The sequence below is a fragment of the Bubalus kerabau genome, chromosome 4, assembly GCF_029407905.1.
Source record: "Bubalus kerabau isolate K-KA32 ecotype Philippines breed swamp buffalo chromosome 4, PCC_UOA_SB_1v2, whole genome shotgun sequence".
NCBI classification, from domain to species: Eukaryota; Metazoa; Chordata; class Mammalia; order Artiodactyla; family Bovidae; genus Bubalus; species Bubalus kerabau.
This window is the reverse complement of record NC_073627.1, coordinates 156,419,860-156,439,231: the sequence shown is the minus strand read 5'-3', so window position 1 is coordinate 156,439,231 and position 19,372 is coordinate 156,419,860. Positions and strand designations below refer to the sequence as shown.

The following is a 19,372-nucleotide window of genomic DNA, read 5'->3' as shown; positions in this document are numbered from 1 at the left end:
CATGCAGAGCACGGGCTGCATCTTGTCTTACTCTGTTACATCCCAAGTGTTTAGTACTGACCCTCCTGCTGCTTCTATTCCCTGTATTGTGCTTAATAGGTAACACTTTCCCAGTGGAATTTCCCAGTGGAATGGGTCAGCTGAATTAACATTTTGCCTGGACAACTACAGTCAAACTTAGTTTTCATTAAAAACGTACAGCACAGAACATTAGTCTTACATCTTTCTTAGTCTTAAAAAATATAAATATAGAGGGATAATTTGTACAGGATGTATAGGTATGTACACCTTTAATATGCTAATGAGAATTCTGAACAAGTTTATGAAACTTGCATCTTAGTAAGCCTTCCTCCTGGGGCTTCTGAACAAAGCTCTGAGCCAATGGACAGCGGCCCACGTTCCCGGGCCCCGATACCCATCTACTGGGAAGAACCAAGCCCTCCTGACCACAGGTGCAGTGTCGGACAGGGCAGCTGACGGGTCACGGGTTCCTCTCCACTGGCTGCTGCAGGCAGAGCTCGCTCCCGGCAGAGACGATGGGCAGGCTGTTTTCCAGGTGGTGGTTGATGAGGTGGCTGATACTGTCAAAGATCCTGTCCTTTGTCCGGATCTGGGAGGGATGCACAAGGAAGGTTAGCACCACCCACGGTCAGAGGACAGAGAACATCCCTCCTCACCAGGAGTCGAAACTGGAAGGGCAGGCTTCTTAGGCACCCAGGATCACCCTTTCAGAGATGGTGTCTGCCAAGTCCCTGGCCACTGTCACTGGCCAGTCAATTTAGTCAGCTCATTTGTCCACCCCTCTGGGACTGAACCATGCCCTCCCCTGCCTTTAGCAACCAGGGACTGGTGAGCTCGCTCACCTGGTGCCAGCCTCCTCTCTCCTGCTCCCCTCCTGCCCTCCTGGGACCCAGAAACCTCTGTCCCACACCACCCAGCAGTGTCTACAGGCTCCAGAGCCCCTGCCACCTTTGAGCCTTTGGACAGTGGTCCCTGGCCCAGACTGTGCTGCTTCCACCTGGAAACCCAACTCAGCAGCACTCTCGGGTTCCTTCCTTCCATACCAACTCTCCCCAGGCCACCCACCAGCATCCTGCCTGCCTGCCAGGAAGGAGTCCACAGCTGTGAGGAGTGGCTCCAAGTTTCCACTGGAGGGTGACCCTAGCTGCAATAGAGGGGCAGTGCTGCAGTTCCTGGTCACTCAGTTCTGGAGCCAGGTATGGTGCCTGTCCAAGAACTCCTCCTGAACAGATGAGGGCCTGAGATGGGATGAGGGTCCCAGGAGGAACTCTCTCTCTTCGCTCTGCTCACTGGGCCTGTGCTCTGGTCCCTGGAGGCCACCAGTCCCACCCACCACCCTGAGTCAGTATACTCATAGGAGAGACCACACTTGAAAGAGGCAGTATGAAGTCTGGCCAGGAGCAGTCTCTCTTGCTTTGGATGCAGCCCCGGGGGCCTGCTCCGTTGAGAGGGAGGGGAGGTGGGGCAGGGAGTAGGCACCTCACTACATCCACGGATGCTCCAAGCCCGTAGTTGGCCCTCACAATGTATCTGGGATGCCTGGGTACTCCACTCTCTTTCCAGCCTCATTGCTCAGAACTTATCCCTCCCAGAGCAACCAGATGTCTCCCATTTCTACCTTGGGGACCTGAAGATGCATCCGTTCTCCTTAATTGTCTCAATATTCTTTCCCCAAGTTCCTTTTTATTTTATTATATTGGAGTAAAATATATTCCAATATAAATAGTTGTAGTATCAATACAAATAGTTGATTTAAAGTATTGTGTTAGTTTCTGCTGTACAGCAAAGTGTGTCAGTTATACACACACATGCATGCATTGTGTGCTAAGTCACTTCAGTTGTGTTGGATGCTTTGCAAACCTATAGACTGTAGTCTTGTCTAACTCAGTGAAACTATGAGCCATGCTATGTAGGGCCACCCAAAATGGACAGGTCATGGTGGAGAGTTCTGACAAAATGTGGTCCACTGGAAAAGGAATGGCAAACCACTTCAGTATTCTTGCCTTGAGAACCCCATGAACAGTATGAAAAGGCAAAAAGATAGGACACTGAAAGATGAACTTCCCAGGTTGGTAGGTGCCCTATTAATATGCTACTGGAGACCAGTGGAGAAATAACTCCAGAAAGAATGAAGAGACAGAGCCAAAGCAAAAACAATACCCAGTTGTGGATGTGACTGGTGATGGGAGTAAAGTCTGATACTATAAAGAGCAATATTGCATAGGAACCTGGAATGTTAGGTCCATGAATCAAGGCAAATTAGAAGTTGTCAAACAGGAGATGGCAAGAGTGAACATCAACATTTTAGGAATCAGCAAATTAAAATGGACCGGAATGGGTGAATTTAACTTAGATGACCATTATATCTACTACTGTGGGCAAGAATCCCTTAGAAGAAATGGAATAGCCATTATAGTCAACAAAAGAGTCCGAGATGCAGTTCAGTTCAGTCGCTCTGTCATGTCTGACTCTGCGACCCCATGAACTGCAGCACACCAGGCCTCCCTGTCTATCATCAACTCCCGGAATCCACCCAAACCCATGTCCATGGAGTCGGCGATGCCATCCAACCATCTCATCCTCTGTCATCCTCTTCTCCTCCTGCCCTCAATCTTTCCCAGCATCAGGGTCTTCTCAAATGAGTCAGCTCTTCACATCCGGTGGCCAAAGTATTGGAGTTTCAGCCTCAGCATCAGTCCTTCCAATGAACACCCAGGACTGATCTCCTTTAGGATGGACTGTTTGGATCTCCTTGTAGTCCAAGGGACTCTCAAGAGTCTTCTCCAACATCACAGTTCAAACGAATCAATTCTTCAGCGCTCAGCGTTCTTTATAGTCCAACTCTCACATCCATACATAACCAGTGGAAAAACCATAGCCTTGACTAGATGGACCTTTGTTGACAAAGTAATGTCTCTGCTTTTTAATATGCTGTCTAGGTTAGTCATGACTTTCCTTCCAAGGAGTAAGCATCTTTTAATTTCATGGCTGCAGTCACCATCTGCAGTGATTTTGGAGCCCAGAAAAATTAAGTCAGCCACTGTATCCACTGTTTCCCCATCTACTTGCCACGAAGTGATGGGATTGGATGCCATGATCTTAGTTTTCTGAATGTTGAGCTTTAAGCCAACGTTTTCACTCTCCTCTTTCACTTTCATCAAGAGGCTCTTTAGTTCTTCTTCACTTTCTGCCATAAGGGTGGTGTCATCTGCATATCTGAGGTTATTGATATTTCTCCCAGCAATCTTGATTCCAGCTTGTGCTTCCTCCAGTGTAGCGTTTCTCATGATGTACTCTGCATATAAGTTAAATAAGCAGGGTGACAATATACAGCCTTGACGTACTCCTTTTCCTATTTTGAACCAGTCTGTTGTTCCATGTCTTTGGCTGCAGTATCAAAAATGACATCATAATTTCTGTTCCTTTCCAGAAATACTGTGATATTGAAAGGCAAGCCATTCAATATCACCGTAATCCAAGTCTATGCCCCAACCAGTAACACTGAAGAAGCTGAAGTTGAACGGTTCTGTGAAGACCTACAAGACCTTCTAGAAATAACACCCCAAAAAAGATGTCCTTTTCATTATAGGGGACTGGAATGCAAAAGTAGGAAGTCAAGAAATACCTGGAGTAACAGGCAAATTTGGCCTTGGAATGAAGCAGGGCAAAGGCTAAGAGTTTTGCCAAGACAACACACTGGTCATAGCAAACACCCTCTTCCACACAAGAGAAGACTCCTCACATGTACACCACCAGATGGTCAATACCAAAATCAGACTGATTATATTCTTTGCAGCCAAAGATGGAGAAGCTTTATACAGTCAGCAAACACAAGACCAGGAGCTGGCTGTGGCTCAGATCATGAACACCTTATGGCAAAATTCAGACTTAAATTGAAGAAAGTAGGGAAAACCACTACACCATTCAGGTTTGACCTACCTAAATCAAATCCCTTACAATTATACAGTGGAAGCGAGAAATAGATTCAAGGGACTAGATCTGACAAACAGAGTGCCTGAAGAACTATGGACAGAGGTTCGTGACATTGTACAGGCGGCAGGGATCAAGACCATCTCCAAGAAAAAGAAATGCAAAAAGGCAAAATGGTTGTCTGGGGAGGCCTTACAAATATCTGTGAAAAGAAGAGAAGCTAAAGGCAAAGGAGAAAAGGAAAGATATACCTATTTGAATGCAGAGTTCCAAAGAATAGCAAGGAGAGATAAGAAAGCCTTCCTCAGTGATCAGTGCAAAGAAATAGAGGAAAACAACAGAATGGTAAAGACTAGAGCTCTCTTCAAGAAAATTAAAGATACCAAGGGAACATTTCATGCAAATATGGGCACAATTAAGGACAGAAATGGTATGCACCTAACAGAAGCAGAAGATATTAAGAAGAGGTTGCAAGAATACACAGAAGGACTGTACAAAACAGATCTTCATGCTCAGCTAATCATGATGGTATGATAACTCACCTAGAGCCAGACATCCTGGAATTTGAAGTCAAGTGGGCCTTAGGAAACATCACTACAAACAAAGCTAGTGGAGGTGATGGAATTCCAGTTGAGCTATTTCAAATCCTAAAAGATGATGCGGTGAAAGCACTGCACTCAATATGCCAGCAAATTTGGAAAACTCAGCAGTGGCCACAGGACTGGAAAAGGTCAGTTTTCATTCCAATCCCAAAGAAAGGCAATGCCAAAGAATGTTCAAACTACTGCACAGTTGCACTCATCTCATGCTAGTGAAGTTATGCTGAAAATTCTCCAAGCCAGGCTTCAACAGTACATGAACTGTGAACTTCCAGATGTTCAAGCTGGATTTAGAAAAGGCAGAGGAAACAGAGATCAAATTGCCAACATCTATTGGATCATCAGAAAAGCAAGAGAGTTCCAGAAAGACATCTACTTCTGCTTCATTTACTATGCCAAAGCCTTTGACTGTGTGGATCACAACAAACTGTGGTAAATTCTTCAAGAGATGGAAATGCCAGACCACCTGACCTGCCTCCTGAGAAATCTGTATGCAGGTCAGGAAGCCACAGTTGGAAGTGGACATGGAACAACAGAATGGTTCCAAATCGGGAAAGGAGTATGTCAAGGCTGTGTATTGTCACTCTGCTTATTTAACTTATGCAGGGTATATCATGAGAAATGCTGGACTGGATGAAGCTCAAGCTGGAATCAAGATTGCTGGGAGAAATATCAATAACCTCAGATATGCAGATGACACCACCCTTATGGCAGAAAGTGAAGAACTAAAGAGCCTCTTGATGAAAGTGAAAGAGGAGAGTGAAAAAGTTGGCTTAAAACTCAACATTCAGAAAACTAAGATCATGGCATCTGGTCCCATCACTTCATGGCAAATAGATGGGTAACAGGGGAAACAATGGAAACATTGACAGAATTTATTTTGGTGGGCTCCAAAATCACTGCAGATAGTGACTTCAGCCATAAAATTAAAGACGCTTGCTTATTGGAGGAAAAGTTATGGCCAACCTAGACAGCATATTCAAAAGCAGAGACATTACTTTGCCAACAAAGGTCCATCTAGTCAAAGCTATGGGTTTTTTTTAGTAGTCATGCATGGATGTGACAGTTGGATTATAAAGAAAGCTGAGCATTAAAGAATTGATGTTTTTGAACTGAGGTCTTGGAGGAGACTCTTGAAAGTCCCTTGGATGCAAGGAGATCAAACCAGTCCATCAGGAAATCAGTCCTGAATATTCACTGAAAGGACTGATGGTGAAGCTGAAACTTCAATACTTTGGCCACCTGATACGAAACACTGACTCATTTGAAAAGACCCTGATGCTGGGAAAGATTGAAGGCCGGAGGAGAAGAGGAAGACAGAGGATGAGATGGTTGGATGGCATCACCGACTCAATGAACGTGAGTTTGAGTAAACTCTGGGAGTTGGTGATGGACAGGGAGGCCTGGCGTGCTGCAGTCCATGAGGTCACAAAGAGTCAGACACAACTGAGTGACTGAACTGAACTGAACTGGACTGTAGTCTTCCAGGCTCCTCTGTCCATGGAGGCAAGAATACTAGAGGCAAGTGCCAGAATACTCCAGGCAAGAATACTGGAGTGGGTTGTCATGCCCTCTTCCAGGGGATCTTCCCTATCCAAAGATCAAACCTGTGTCTCTTATATCTCCTGCATTAGCAGGCGGGTTCTTTACCACTAGTGCCATGTAGAATCCCATACATATATGTGTGTGTGTGTGTGTGTTGTTAGTCGCTCAGTCGTGTCCAACTCTTTGTGACCCCATGGACTGTAGCCTGCCAGGCTACTCTGTCCATGGGATTGTCCAGACAAGGATACTGAAGTGGTTTGCCATTTCCTTGTCCAATATTACATATATCCACTCTTTTTTTAGATTGTTTTCCTGTATAGGTCATTACAGAGTTTGGAGTAGAGTTCCCTGTGCTATACACTATGTTTTTTTTGTTTTTTGTTTTTTAAACTTTACAATATTGTATTGGTTTTGCCATATATCGAAATGAATCCGCCACAGGTATACATGTGTTCCCCATCCTGAACCCTCATCCCTCCTCCCTCCCCATACCATCCCTCTGGGTCGTCCCATTGCACCAGCCCCAAGTATCCAGTATCATGCATCGAACCTGGACTGGCGACTCGTTTCATATATGATATACACTATGTTCTTATTCATTATCTATTTTATATATAGTAGTGTGTATATGTCAACCTCACCCTCCCAATTTATCCCTTCCCACTTTCTTCCCTGGTAACCATAAGTTGGTTTTCTACATCTGTGACTCTATTTCTGTTTTGTAAATAAGTTCATTTGAACCATTTTTTTTATAAGCACATGTAAGTGATATCATATGATATTTTTCTTTCTTTGTCTGATCCTTCACTCAATGTGACAATCTCTAGGTCCATTCATCTTTCCCCAAGTTCTTAGTCTCACTCCCCTGCCATAATGTGGTCACTCTTATCTCTCTCCTTCCATCAACCTCAAAGACATGGGATGTCTTTCAGTCCTGTATCTCTGGGCCTTTAGTCCCATATCCCACTCTTCCACTAACTCTATGCTCCAGATGTGGATATCAGAAGCCATCTGCTTCGGGTTTTAAACTTTTTTAAATGAGGATGTTTTCCTCTCCTGGGATCCAACTCTGCTATGAGGCCCCTCTCCACCCACCTCTGTAAGTATTGAAGGGGAAGAAACTTCCCAGTCAGGTCCCCTGACTCTTGGGCATTAAGCCTCAGTAAGGATGTAATCTGATGGGCACATTCAGGGGGAAAAAAAAACCACCTTATGCAAGACTTTCTGGCATCTTGGCATCAAGGTTGTTTAATCCTCCTGGAGCTCCGTAGAATTCCCCATCCAGAAAGACCCCTGAGTGCCATAGCAGGCCCCTTTTAGGAGGATGAAGGCATCCAGGAAGTCAGCTTGAGCCCAGTACTGTCAGGGTGTTGCCTTTACATTGATTCCTTACTCCCGCTTCTTAAGGATTAACATGGAGAAGGCAATGGCACCCCACTCCAGTACTCTTGCCTGGAAAATCCCATGGATGGAGGAGCCTGGTAGGCTGTAGTCCATGGGGTCGCTAAGAGTCAGATACAACTGAGCAACTTCCCTTTCACTTTTCACTTGCATGCATTGGAGAAGGAAATGGCAACCCACTCCAGTGTTCTTGCCTGGAGAATCCCAGGGACAGGGGAGCCTGGTGGGCTGCCGTCTATGGGGTCACACAGAGTCAGACACAACTGAAGCAACTTAGCAGCAGTAGCAGCAGCAAGGATTAACATTCATTTCTGTTCTAGGGCAATAGGGCGGATGCCCGATTTATGATGGGGAGGTGTCTGGGACAGTGGTCTGAACCTAGGCTCACGTTGGCATCACCTGAGTTGCTTTCCAGAACTCCATGCCCAGGCCAGCTCCACCAGGAGCTTGGGGTGAGGCCTGGCCACTGGCATGTTTCATATTCCCTCCATGACTGCAGCATTCTGCCCAAGCTGAGGACCACTTGTCAATGTTTTTGTAGTACATAGGATGGCCAGTATAAACATGCATACATGGAAACAAAGGCACACAGAAGGAGTAAGAAATATAAAGAAATCATTTACTTCACTCCCATAAATACATGCTGCAAGCCCGTCTGGATTCTGCCCAGAGAACTTGCAGCCCACAGAGCTATCTGTGGGGATGACCTGCCATGTGTTGGAAATGTCAAAGGCTGATTTTAAAAGCCCAGCAACCCAGATAAACTTAGGACAAACTCCTCCAGATGCATAAAGGATTTTGCTACAAAAATGACACAAGGAATGTTAACCTTAGAAAACTATGTGCGGCAGCGGATGAGATAGTTGGATGGCATCACCATGAGCATGAGTTTGAGCAAACTCCAGGAGATAATGAAGGACAGAGAAGCCTGGCATGCTGCAGTTCATGGGGTGGCAAAGAGTTGGACATGACTTAGTGACTGAACAAGGAGGATAGACTAAAATATGCATGTATTGTAAAAGAAGAAAGATCTGAAGTCAATCATCTAAACTTCCACCATAGGAAACTAGAAAAGCAACAGCAATTTAAGTTCAAAGTAAGAGAGAGAAATAATAAAAATTAGAGCAGAAATCAATGAAATTGAAATAGGAAATCAGTATAGAAAATCAATGAGTCCAAAAGCTAGTTCTCTTAAAAGTTAAAATCAGTAAGCCTCTAACCAGGCTACCTAAGAGAAAAAGAAAGAAGACACAAATTACTCATATCAGAAGTGAAAGAAGGGTCATCACTACAGATCTCATGAACATTAAAAGGATAATAAAGGAATACTATAAGTAATGATGCTTTCCCACTATAACTAGAAACAAAGCAAGGATGTCCCATTACATTACTCTTTCTCAACACCAAAATGGAAGTGCTAGCTAATACAATAAGTCAAGAAAGGAAATACTTGAGAAGGAAAAAATAAAACTGTGCTTGCTCACAGATAATATGATTATCTATGAATAAAACTCAAAAAAGTCAACAGCAACAACCAAAAAAAAAAAAAAAAAACTTTCCTGGAATGAATAAGTGATTGCATCAAGGTTTCAGGATAAGAGGTTAATATACAAAAGTCAATTGCTTTTCTATATGTAAGCAATGAACAAGCTGAATTTGAAATTTAAAATACTATTTATATTCAGTTCAGTTCAGTTCAGTTGCTCAGTCATGTCTGACTCTTTGTGACCCCATGAATTGCACCACGCCAGGCCTCCCAGTCCATCACCAACTCCCAGAGTCCATCCAAACCCAAGTCCGTTGAGTCAGTGATGCCATCCAACCATCTCATCCTCTGTCGTCCCCTTCTCCTCCTGCCCTCAATCTTTCCCAGCATCAGGTTCTCTTCAAATGAGTCAGCTCTTCACATCAGGTGGCCAAAGTATTGGAGTTTCAGCCTCAACATCAGTCCTTCCAATGAACACCCAGGACTGATGTCCTTTAGGATGGACTGGTTGGGTCTCCTTGCAGTCCAAGGGACTCTCAAGAGTCTTCTCCAACACCACAGTTCAAAAGCATCAATTCTTCGGCGCTCAGCCTTCTTCACAGTCCAACTCTCACATCCATACATGACCACTGGAAAAACCATAGCCTTGACTAGATGGACCTTTGTTGGCAAAGTAATATCTCTGCTTTCAAGGGACATGAATAACCAAAAAATCTTGAAAAAAAAAAACAAACTAAGTTAGAAGACTCACACTTCCTGATTTCAAAACTCACTACAAAGTTACAGTAATCAAAACAATAAGATATTGGTTTAAAGATAGGCATATAAACCAAGGGAATAGAATAGAGAGCCCAGAAAACAAAACCCCCACAACATGTGGGCAAATTTTTTTGACTGGGAAGCCAAGGCCTCTCTCACTAGAGAAAGGACAGTTTTTTCAACAAATGTCTCTGGGAAAACTGGATATCCACATGCAAAAAAATAAAGCTGCACCCTTAACTGACACAACATACAAAAACTAACTGAAAATGGATCTAAGACCAAAGTATAATGAGGTCCATCTCATAGCCATTGTGATGGCTATTATTTAAAAAAAAAAAAAAAACAGAAAATAAGAAATGTTGGCAAAGATGTGTAGAAACTGGAACTCATATATACAATGGAATATTAGTTAGCTTTAAAAAGGAAGGGAATTAGTACACATGCTACAGTGTGAATAAAACTTGAGGGCATTATATTAAGTGAAAGAAACCAAACATAAAAAGACAAATACTGTATGAATCCAAGTATATGAGGTACTTGTTGTTTAGTTGCTAAGTCATACCCAACTCTTTTGAGACCCCATGGACTGTCTGTGGGATTTTCCAGACAAGAATACTGGATTGGGTTGCCATTTCCTTCTCCAGGGGATCTTCCTGACCCAGGAATTAAACCCGAAGTTCCTGCCACGTCTCCTGAATTGCAGATGGGTTCTTTACCACTGAGTCACTGGAGAAGCCCATGAGGTACCTGGAGTAGTCAAAATCATTGACAGAGAAAGTAAACTGGTGAAGGCCAGGGGCTGTGAGATGGGAATGAGTAAGTGAGTGAACGTCGCTCAGTCGTGTCTGACTCTTTGCGACCCCATGGACTATACAGTCCATGGAATTCTCCAGGCCAGAATACTGGAGTGAGTAGCCTTTCCCTTCACCAGGGGATCTTCCAAACCCAGGTCTCCTGCATTGTAGGCAGGAGTTATTGCTTAACAAGTATAAAGTTTCAGTGTTGCAAGACAAAAAGATTTCTGGAGGTGGATGGTGGTGATGGTTGCATATCTATATGAACATACTTAATATCACTGTACACTCAAAAATGGTTAAGATGGTAAATTTTATACTATATATATTTTACCACAATAAAAAAAAATGAAGGGAAAAAAATAAAAAGAAGGGAAAAAATGAGCAAAAGATCTGAACAGATATTTCTCCAAAGAAGATACCCAAATGGCCAATAAGCACATGAAAGGGTGCTCAACATCAAGAGTCATCAAGGAAAATGCAAATCAAAACCACAATGGTATACCACTTTATATCCACTAGTATTCTCAAACTTAAAAGTCAGATAATAACAAGTGTTGGTGATGACACAGAGAAATTAGAACCCTTATACACTGCTTAATGATGCAGCTGCTTTGGAAAATTGTCTGGCATTTCAAGTGACTATTTATAAAGTTACCATTTGACATACTAATTCAACTCCTAGGTATATAGCCAAGGTAAATGAAATATATGTCCTTTCAGAAACTTTTATATAATGTTTACAGTGGCATTATTCACAATTGCCAACTGCCCATCAACAGATTAATCATGAATAAAATGTGGTATATCCATAAATGGAGTATTATTCATCCATAAAAAGGAGGTGCTAACACATGTTACAGCATAGGTGAGCCTTTAAAACATTATGCTAAGTGAAAAAAATTAGTCACGCAAGTGTACATGTTATATGATTCTGTTCATATGAAAGTCTAGAATGGAATAATCTGCAGAGACAGAAAACTGCTGAGTGGTTCCTAATGCTGGAGAATGGGAGACTAGGAGGGTGATAGCTAAATGGTACAGCATGAAATTACAAAACGGACTGTGATGATGGATGCACATATTTGTGAATATACTAAAAACCACTGAATCGTACACTTTAAATGGGTATTATGTAAATTATATCCCAATAAAGCTGTTTTTAAAGATCTCTATGTCTACCAGTTCATAGAAAATATAGGAGGCAAGAAAAAAGTTAAATAATGCCACAAGGAAACAAGGACCCAAATCATAATGTACCCAAATCATAATGCAGGATATTTTACAGACAAATGTCTAATTCCTCAAATAAATCAAGGGGGATTTAATTCCTCAAATAAGTCAAGAGGGAGGCAGAAAGAAAGTTGCAACAGAGTGAGAGCCATAGGAGACATAACGAAATGCATTATGCGGATCCTCTATCAATTCTGATTCCAACAAACTTACTATAAAAAGAACATCTTTAAGATAATCAGGAAAATTTCAATATGTTCCATAATTATTTTTGGTTTTGTTGGTATAACGATGGTATGTTATTGTTGCAATGTCCTTATTGGTAGAGATTTCTGCAGAAGTTACAGGAGAAATGACAGGAAGCCCAGAATCTGCTATGAATTACTTTGAAAATTTCCTCCTTCCCCTTCCTTTCTTCTCCTTTTCCTTCCTAAAAGAACAATCAGTCCAAAAGCCAAGAAGATAGGTCTCGGCACTATGAGGGTCATGTAGTCACAATGGCCCTACATGGCATCCTGGAGTGTTAGCAGAGTGGAAATGCCCATGGGATGGCTGGATGGACTGGCACAGGGTTTCAGAGACATCCATGCCAGGGAGAAGGTTGGACAGTGCAGTATGGTGGTCAGAGCCAAGGAGGGGGAGGGTGTGTATGTAGGAGGGTAGAGTGGCACAGGCATTGGAGCATGAACAAGGTGAGGAGAGAATCATGTGGAGAAGGGTTGGGTCGGGCAGTCCAAGTCAAGGCTGGGTGAGGAAGGTTTCCACACACAGTAGGGGCAGCAGCCGTGATGGATGATGTATCACATACAAAGGAGTTCATCAAATAGGTTAAATTGTTAAGAATAATGGGAGTCAGGTTTCTTGTTGGAGAAGGGAGTTGTAGACAGAGAAAAGGAAAAAAGTAAAAATGAACCCTGTGATTGTAGCTTGAAATTAGAAGAATTTTTGTGAACACCTGGTTTCCAATTCTCTGGTGGCTCAGATGGCAAAGAATCTGCCTGCAATGCAGGAGGCTCGGGTTCAGCCCTGGGGTGGAGAAGATCCCCTGGAGAAGGGAATGGCTACCCACTCAAGCGTTCTTGCCTGGAGAATCCCATGGACAGAGGAGCCAGGTGGCTACAGTCCATATGGTCGCAAAGAGTCAGACACAACTGAGCAATTAAAGCTTCACTTTCACAGATAGATATAGAAATAGATATGGAAATAAATGTGTGTGTGTGTGTGTATACAGTGTCTGTCCATTTAGAGCGTCTGGTAGCAGCAACACCCCACCAGCAATGAGCACATGCAATGCCCAGATCTTGGTCTCTGAAGGAACCAGACCAGAGTTCATTTGGAGAAGTGGGTAACTGCAGGACTTGGCCAGGTGGCCGAGTTTTATCATTTTGCATCAGAAGAAAGAAGATGCTGAAAGATAAAGACATGTCAAAAGGACATAGAAGCCAGCTTGGAGGAGCATCAAAATGAATACAATAACTAAGTATAACCTGTTGGATGGCATCACCAACTCAATGGACATGAGTTTGAGCAAGCTCCAGGAGATGGTGAAGGACAGGGAAGCCTGGTGTGCTACAGTCCATGGGGTCGCAGAGTCCGACACGACTAAGCGACTGAGCAACAACAACAAATAGCCCGCTGAATAAAACAGGAAACTAGAAATCTACAACAGCAAAAATAAGTGATTAGATGGAAAGTTTGATCTATGAAGAGGGAAGTTATGTAGTTTTCAAAGTACCTCCCCCAAATGTTAATTCAAGGGAAAGGAAAGGGTCTGCTATGGGGAAGGATGCCAACACCTCCCCGGTGAAGCCGTCCAGGTGAACACTCACCAGCAGTCAGCATCTCCCCAGCAGGGAGATGTGTTCCTATACACATACAGCGAGCAGTGTTCCTATGATAGTTCAGCCAAGATGTGTAAGCTGACTCCAATAATGAGGAAACATCAGAGGAACCTGAACTGAGAACTGTTGTAGGTTGAAGGAGGCTAAATAGACATCACCACTGAATGCAGCACATGATTCTGAACTGGATCCTTTCAGGACAAAGGACACTCTTGGGACAACAAAAGGCTCTGGAGGATGAGCTGGTGGTGATGCAGCAGGATAAAGGTCTGATTCATTCGGGTGTCTGTACCATGGTTAGGCAGGAGAATTGTTAGCAAGAATTCACACTCCAGTACTCAAGGAGGTGATGGAATATCTGAGCAGTTGACTCTCAAATGATTCCAGAGAAGAAAGTTTTTGTATACTGTGCTTCCAAAAGATACTCCAAAAAAAATGAATGGGGTGAGATACATGTGAAATGATATTAGAACAATATTGGTCATTTTTGCAGCCATTAATAAGTACTTGGGAATCCATTAGACCACTTTCTTTGCTCTGGTGCATTAAAGAAAAATGTAAGGCCAGTGCTGACAGAAGACAGATGGAGGAAGAAGGGGGAGGAAAGAAAGGACCTGCCCGGTGCCCACTCTGCCTGGGGCAGGGGACGAAGTTGTGAGACACCGGTCCTTACACTGATGGAACTGGAGAGAGCCGCGGTAGATCACAAGGCACAAAAACAAGCACTAGAAAAACTAAAATACTTGTCAAAAAATTAAAGAGGTAGCAAAAATGAGATAGACTAAAGAGTGTTCGCAGGGAACATCAAGAAACAATGTCTGGAAATTTTAAATTAATGAATCAAGCACTCTTCAAAGAACTTTAAAGAGAATCCGTTGGCAGAGCCTGTCTCTCTTGGAATCAGAAATAGGGTAGGGAGGAAGGAGGGGGCCTATCAGTTTTCACTAAACCCTTTCTGTCTTTTTGTTCGTATCTGGGGACACTACATTGACCGAAAGTTAAAAGACAGATTGTTGAGATGACCTTGTCAGTCAAGCACTTTTTATGCTTCCTTACATTTCTCCACCCCTCTTGGAGTCAGGAGGGGACTAATGGACCATGAGGTAAGTGACATGTGTCACTTCCCCAGCAAGGCCACTGATCTTCCTCCATCCCTCTCTTCACCATGGTGACAAGGCAGACCCAGGAGATGGACGAGCCTGCATCCCTGAGCCACCCAAGCAAGGACCGGAGAGGCTAGGGAGCTACAAACACCAGCTTGGCATGAGTGGGAACATAAGCTCTGCTGGATTTAATCATTTTTAACCAGAATTCACCTTTTATTTATTAAGGCAGCACAGTCTAAACTGACTGGTAAAAAGGGAATTTAAAAATAATAACATGGCTTTATTAAGTGGAGGGATTGGGGAAAGGCTTTGTGTTTTCTTACTTACACTAAGAAGAAAGTAACAACCTAATAAATGTGAATGTTGGATGGCTGTTGTGGTTTGGTGATTTTATGAAAGCAAAAGCCCCTATGTGCTCTCAAACCTGTCACAACCTGAGACCACATTAACAAACAACCTGAGGTCACATTAATGAAGCCCACAGAACACCCAGCCATGTGTGACAGCAGCTTGTTCAAATGCAAGCACGCTCACTGCCCACCACACTTTGCTGGCCCTTCAGGGCCAAAGTGATGAATCAGTGATAAATGACTCAGGGAATAATTTTAGACACAGAGCGCTGACTAAATGTTTCTGAAAGATGTTGAAAAGATTAAAAAAAAAATGCACCAGATGCCATCTCTGAGGCTGTTCCTACAGACCAACTCACGGGCCTATTTCCAGCTGGTATTTTCAAGGGTCGGTAGCTTCAGCAACTCCCCAGGAGCTCAGAAGCCCAGCCACAACCACCCCCGTTACCCGTTATCAGCGCCCCCAGGAGCCTTGAACAATCAGTGCACAGTGGGAAGGCACATAGGTTGATATACTCGGGGGTAAATTTAGACGCAGAACTGTTTTGCATCCTTATTTTTCTGAGTAATCTGTTCTGCCAAGTTTTCCCCTTTATAGTCTGGGACCAACCAATTACCATGAAAATCAGATGAATAAATATTGAAGAGAATGTGTTCATCGTCTATTTTCGTGTCCTCACAGCAAGCAAGCGACATTATATTTTTAATTAAGTCTTTGATTTCCATTTTCCCTTTCAACTAAAGCTGTCCTCCATAGGATCAATTAAGCTAGATAATCAGATCCAGTGAAAAGCCCCCCAAAAGAACAGTTATTAGTAGGTGTGATTCACACATTTTCCCAACCATACTGCAAATTTCTGCTCCAAAATTAAAGTTGTAGAGACAACACAGTGCAGGGTGCTTGGGGCTTGCTCAGACATCTGGTCTAACTTCATCTCCTTCTTACCTTCTACATTATTTCTATACTGGCTTGTGAATATATAATATATTAGTAGTACATATCTTTTCATAAATCATCCTTTTGTCTATAAGGACTGAGTGACCAAAAAAAAAAAAAAAAATACTAATCATCTTTGATCTATAAGAGGGTATAATTTAGCTAAATTTTAAATTTTTAAAGAATACCTAAAATTTTCAACCAAAATATTTATATTCTCATAGAATTGCTTAGATATTTTCTCTCCTATTTACTTAGAGATAACTACAACAAATTTCATAGGTAGTCAATGCGGACAGAAAGAACTCTGGACTGAGTCTGTGTAGAAAACTTATTTGTGAACCCAGGCTGTCTTCTTGGGTCCTCAGTTCCTAACCTGCAAAAGTCTGAGGTTGCTTTATGTATTCAGTTAACCATTGCTTATTGAACACCACTTATGTGCCAGGCCCTATTCTAGATGGTAGGAAATAACAACACTGAACAAGACTGCTACCCTCATGGGGATTATAGTCTAGTTGTTGCTGTTTAGTCTCTAAGTCGTGTCCAACTATTTCATGACCCTGTAAACTGTAGCCCGCCAGGCTCCTCTGCTCATGGGATTTCCAAGGCAAGAATACTGGAGTAGGTTGCCATTTCCTTCTCCAGGGGATCTTCCCAACACAGGGACTGAACTGACTGAACCCATGTCTCCTGCATTGGCAGGCAGGTTCTTTACTGCTGAGCCACTAGGGAAGCCCTGCTGTCTAGTTGAGGAAGCTAAATAATAAATTAGCAAATAAAAGAGTGCTTGTTTGTGATAAGTGCTTAAGGGTAAGAATAAATCAGAGTAAAGAAGTAGCAGTTATACAAAGTATTCTCTGTGACATAAAATGGTGGGGGGAGGAGGTTTCTCTGATTTGGAGTAAACCTAGATCATTGTAGGAGAAGGCAATGGCACCCCACTCCAGTACTCTTGCCTGGAAAATCCATGGACGGAGGAGCCTGGTAGGCTGCAGTCCATGGGGTCACTAAGAGTCGGACACAACTGAGCGACTTCACTTTCACTTTTCACTTTCATGCATTGGAGAAGGAAATGGCAACCCACTCCAGTGTTCTTGCCTGGAGAATCCCGGGGACTGGGGAGCCTGGCGGGCTGCTGTCATTGGGGTCGCACAGAGTCGGACACGACTGAAGCGACTTGTCAGCAGCAGCAGCGGTAGATCATTGTAAGAGGTGATTATAACCCCATAATCTTGACATCGCTTGATGAACACACAACCAAAGGAAGCAAAGACGATGAAGACAGATTTCTCTTATGAACAGCACCTGAAAAAATTCTAAAGAAAATATTCAGACTCCAAATCCAAATCCATGATTACTATGTCATAGACCAAGCAGAGTTTATGCCAGGATGAAACATCAGAAAAATCTACCTGTGTAATTCACCAGACAAATGGACTTTAGGGAAAACAAATCATGGTATTATCTCAAGAGCTGTTGAAGAAACATTTGATAAAGTTCAATACGTATACATGATAAAAGTAATTGGGTAATTAATATATATGTTAATAAGAGCAGAGATTATCCTTCCAATTGGTCATGGACATATACCAGGTGCCAAAATCAATATCTGGATTAGTAGTCCTTCAGTACACATTTGTTGAGTGAAGAATGAATGAATGAATGAATCCTTTAGGCTGATTAGAACATCTATAAAAGCTTTCATCATCCTTAAGGGAGAAAGTGAAAGACACTCAGTCTTGTCTGATTCTTTGCAACCCATGGGCTGTAGCCCACCAGGCTCCCCTGTCCATGAAATTCTCCAGGCAAGAATACTGGAGTGGGAAGCCGTTCCCTTCTCCAGGGGATCTTCCCATCCCAGGGATTAAATCCGGGTCTTCTGCATTGCAGGCAGATTCTTCACTGTCTGAGCCACCACAAAAGCCCGCATGAAAATTTAGAGGCCATTCCTTTTCAGGTTGGAAACTGCACAAGGGCGCCCCCTCCTGGCCAATGCTCAAAGATGCCCTGGTCAGCTCAGCAGTACCCTGTGAGGTCTGGGATTTGGAGGACAAGAGGAAAAAACTGTCAGTGTTTGCAATAGCATGACCGCTGTTCCAGTAAAACGACAACAGTCAGAAAAATTTCCAGAATCAAGATCACGCTACTTTCCTCTCCCTGAAGCAATAACTATTGAAAAGAAGTAATCAAAAATAACATATCACTTAAAACAGGCACTAAAACTAGGCACCCAAGGAAGTAACCTGATAAAGGAAACAGAAGAACTTTCTGGAGAGAATTTTAAAATTCTAACAAAAGATATCTTAACACTAAATAAGTGGAGACATGCCATGTTCATGGAGGTGATGATTTACTATTTAAAAAAATGTCAGCTCTCCTCAAATTAATCTACAAATTCAGCACAAGTCCTCTCAAAATCCCAGCATATATTTTTGGTGACTCGGTAAACTGAATCTAAACTCAGAACAAAGAATAAAGGTCTGAGAATATCTAAGACAACTTATGAAAAGGAGATTCAAGAAGAAGGACTCGCCACCAGATATTAGGATAGTTTAAAGCAGTAATGACTAAAGCAGTATGGAACACGGACAAAGAACAGAGCATCAAACCAACAGAACAGAACTGAGAGTCCAGAAACGGACCCACAACACAGAGAACTTAGTGTGTGTTAGAAGGAGTGTCACCACCACAGAGAAAATATGAATTCTTCGGTAAATAGTGATGGGGAAATGGACTCATTACGTGGCGATTTTTTAGACGTTGGGTCCTTCTCTTATATCATCTTCTAAAGTAACTTCAGTTGGGCTTGAAAGGTAGATGTGAAAGATAAAACCATGAAGCTAATAGGAGAAAATACGGAAGGAAGATGCGGTATACCTGTGATTGGTAGGTGAGAAATCTTTTAAAACTAAAAACTATAAACCATAAAGGGGAAAATTAATGGATTTAGCTATATTCTCAGAAAAAAAGACTTTAATTTGATGAAGAAGGTCACAGACAAAATTATCTGAGAGGTGAAGATGTGGGAGAGTACAAATGGACATTCTATGACTGGAGAAAACTCAAGAAAGCCCAATAAGAAAATTAAAGGGGAAATATGGGGGAAAGATAGGAATACAAAATTTACGGAGAAACCTGTTAAAGTGCAATCAAAGAATTGCATGGCAAACAATAAGACATCTTTTCACTCCCCACCCCCGTCATATTAGCATAATTAGAGAGAGAAGAGGCAGATGAGGGACCTTCATCCTCTGCCACTGTGCATGTCGATAACCCTAGCCATTCTGGAAGTAAATGCAACCCCACAGTGACATTAAATGTACATACATTCTGCAATCAAAAATTCCTCTCTTGGGATATGGCCAAG

At 42.7% G+C, this 19,372-nt stretch overlaps 1 protein-coding gene across 1 annotated transcript in view; it reads right to left on the bottom strand.

Annotated features, from left to right (window-relative positions):
- Positions 1–403: 403 nt before the first annotated feature.
- The window catches only part of SHC3 (SHC adaptor protein 3), a 182,912-nt gene continuing 163,943 nt past the window's right edge, over positions 404–19,372 (bottom strand). The window contains exon 12 of the mRNA XM_055580310.1: positions 404–610. Within this exon, the coding sequence (XP_055436285.1) occupies positions 482–610 (129 nt within the window). The 3' untranslated portion in view covers positions 404–481. The remainder of the gene's footprint in view (positions 611–19,372) is intronic.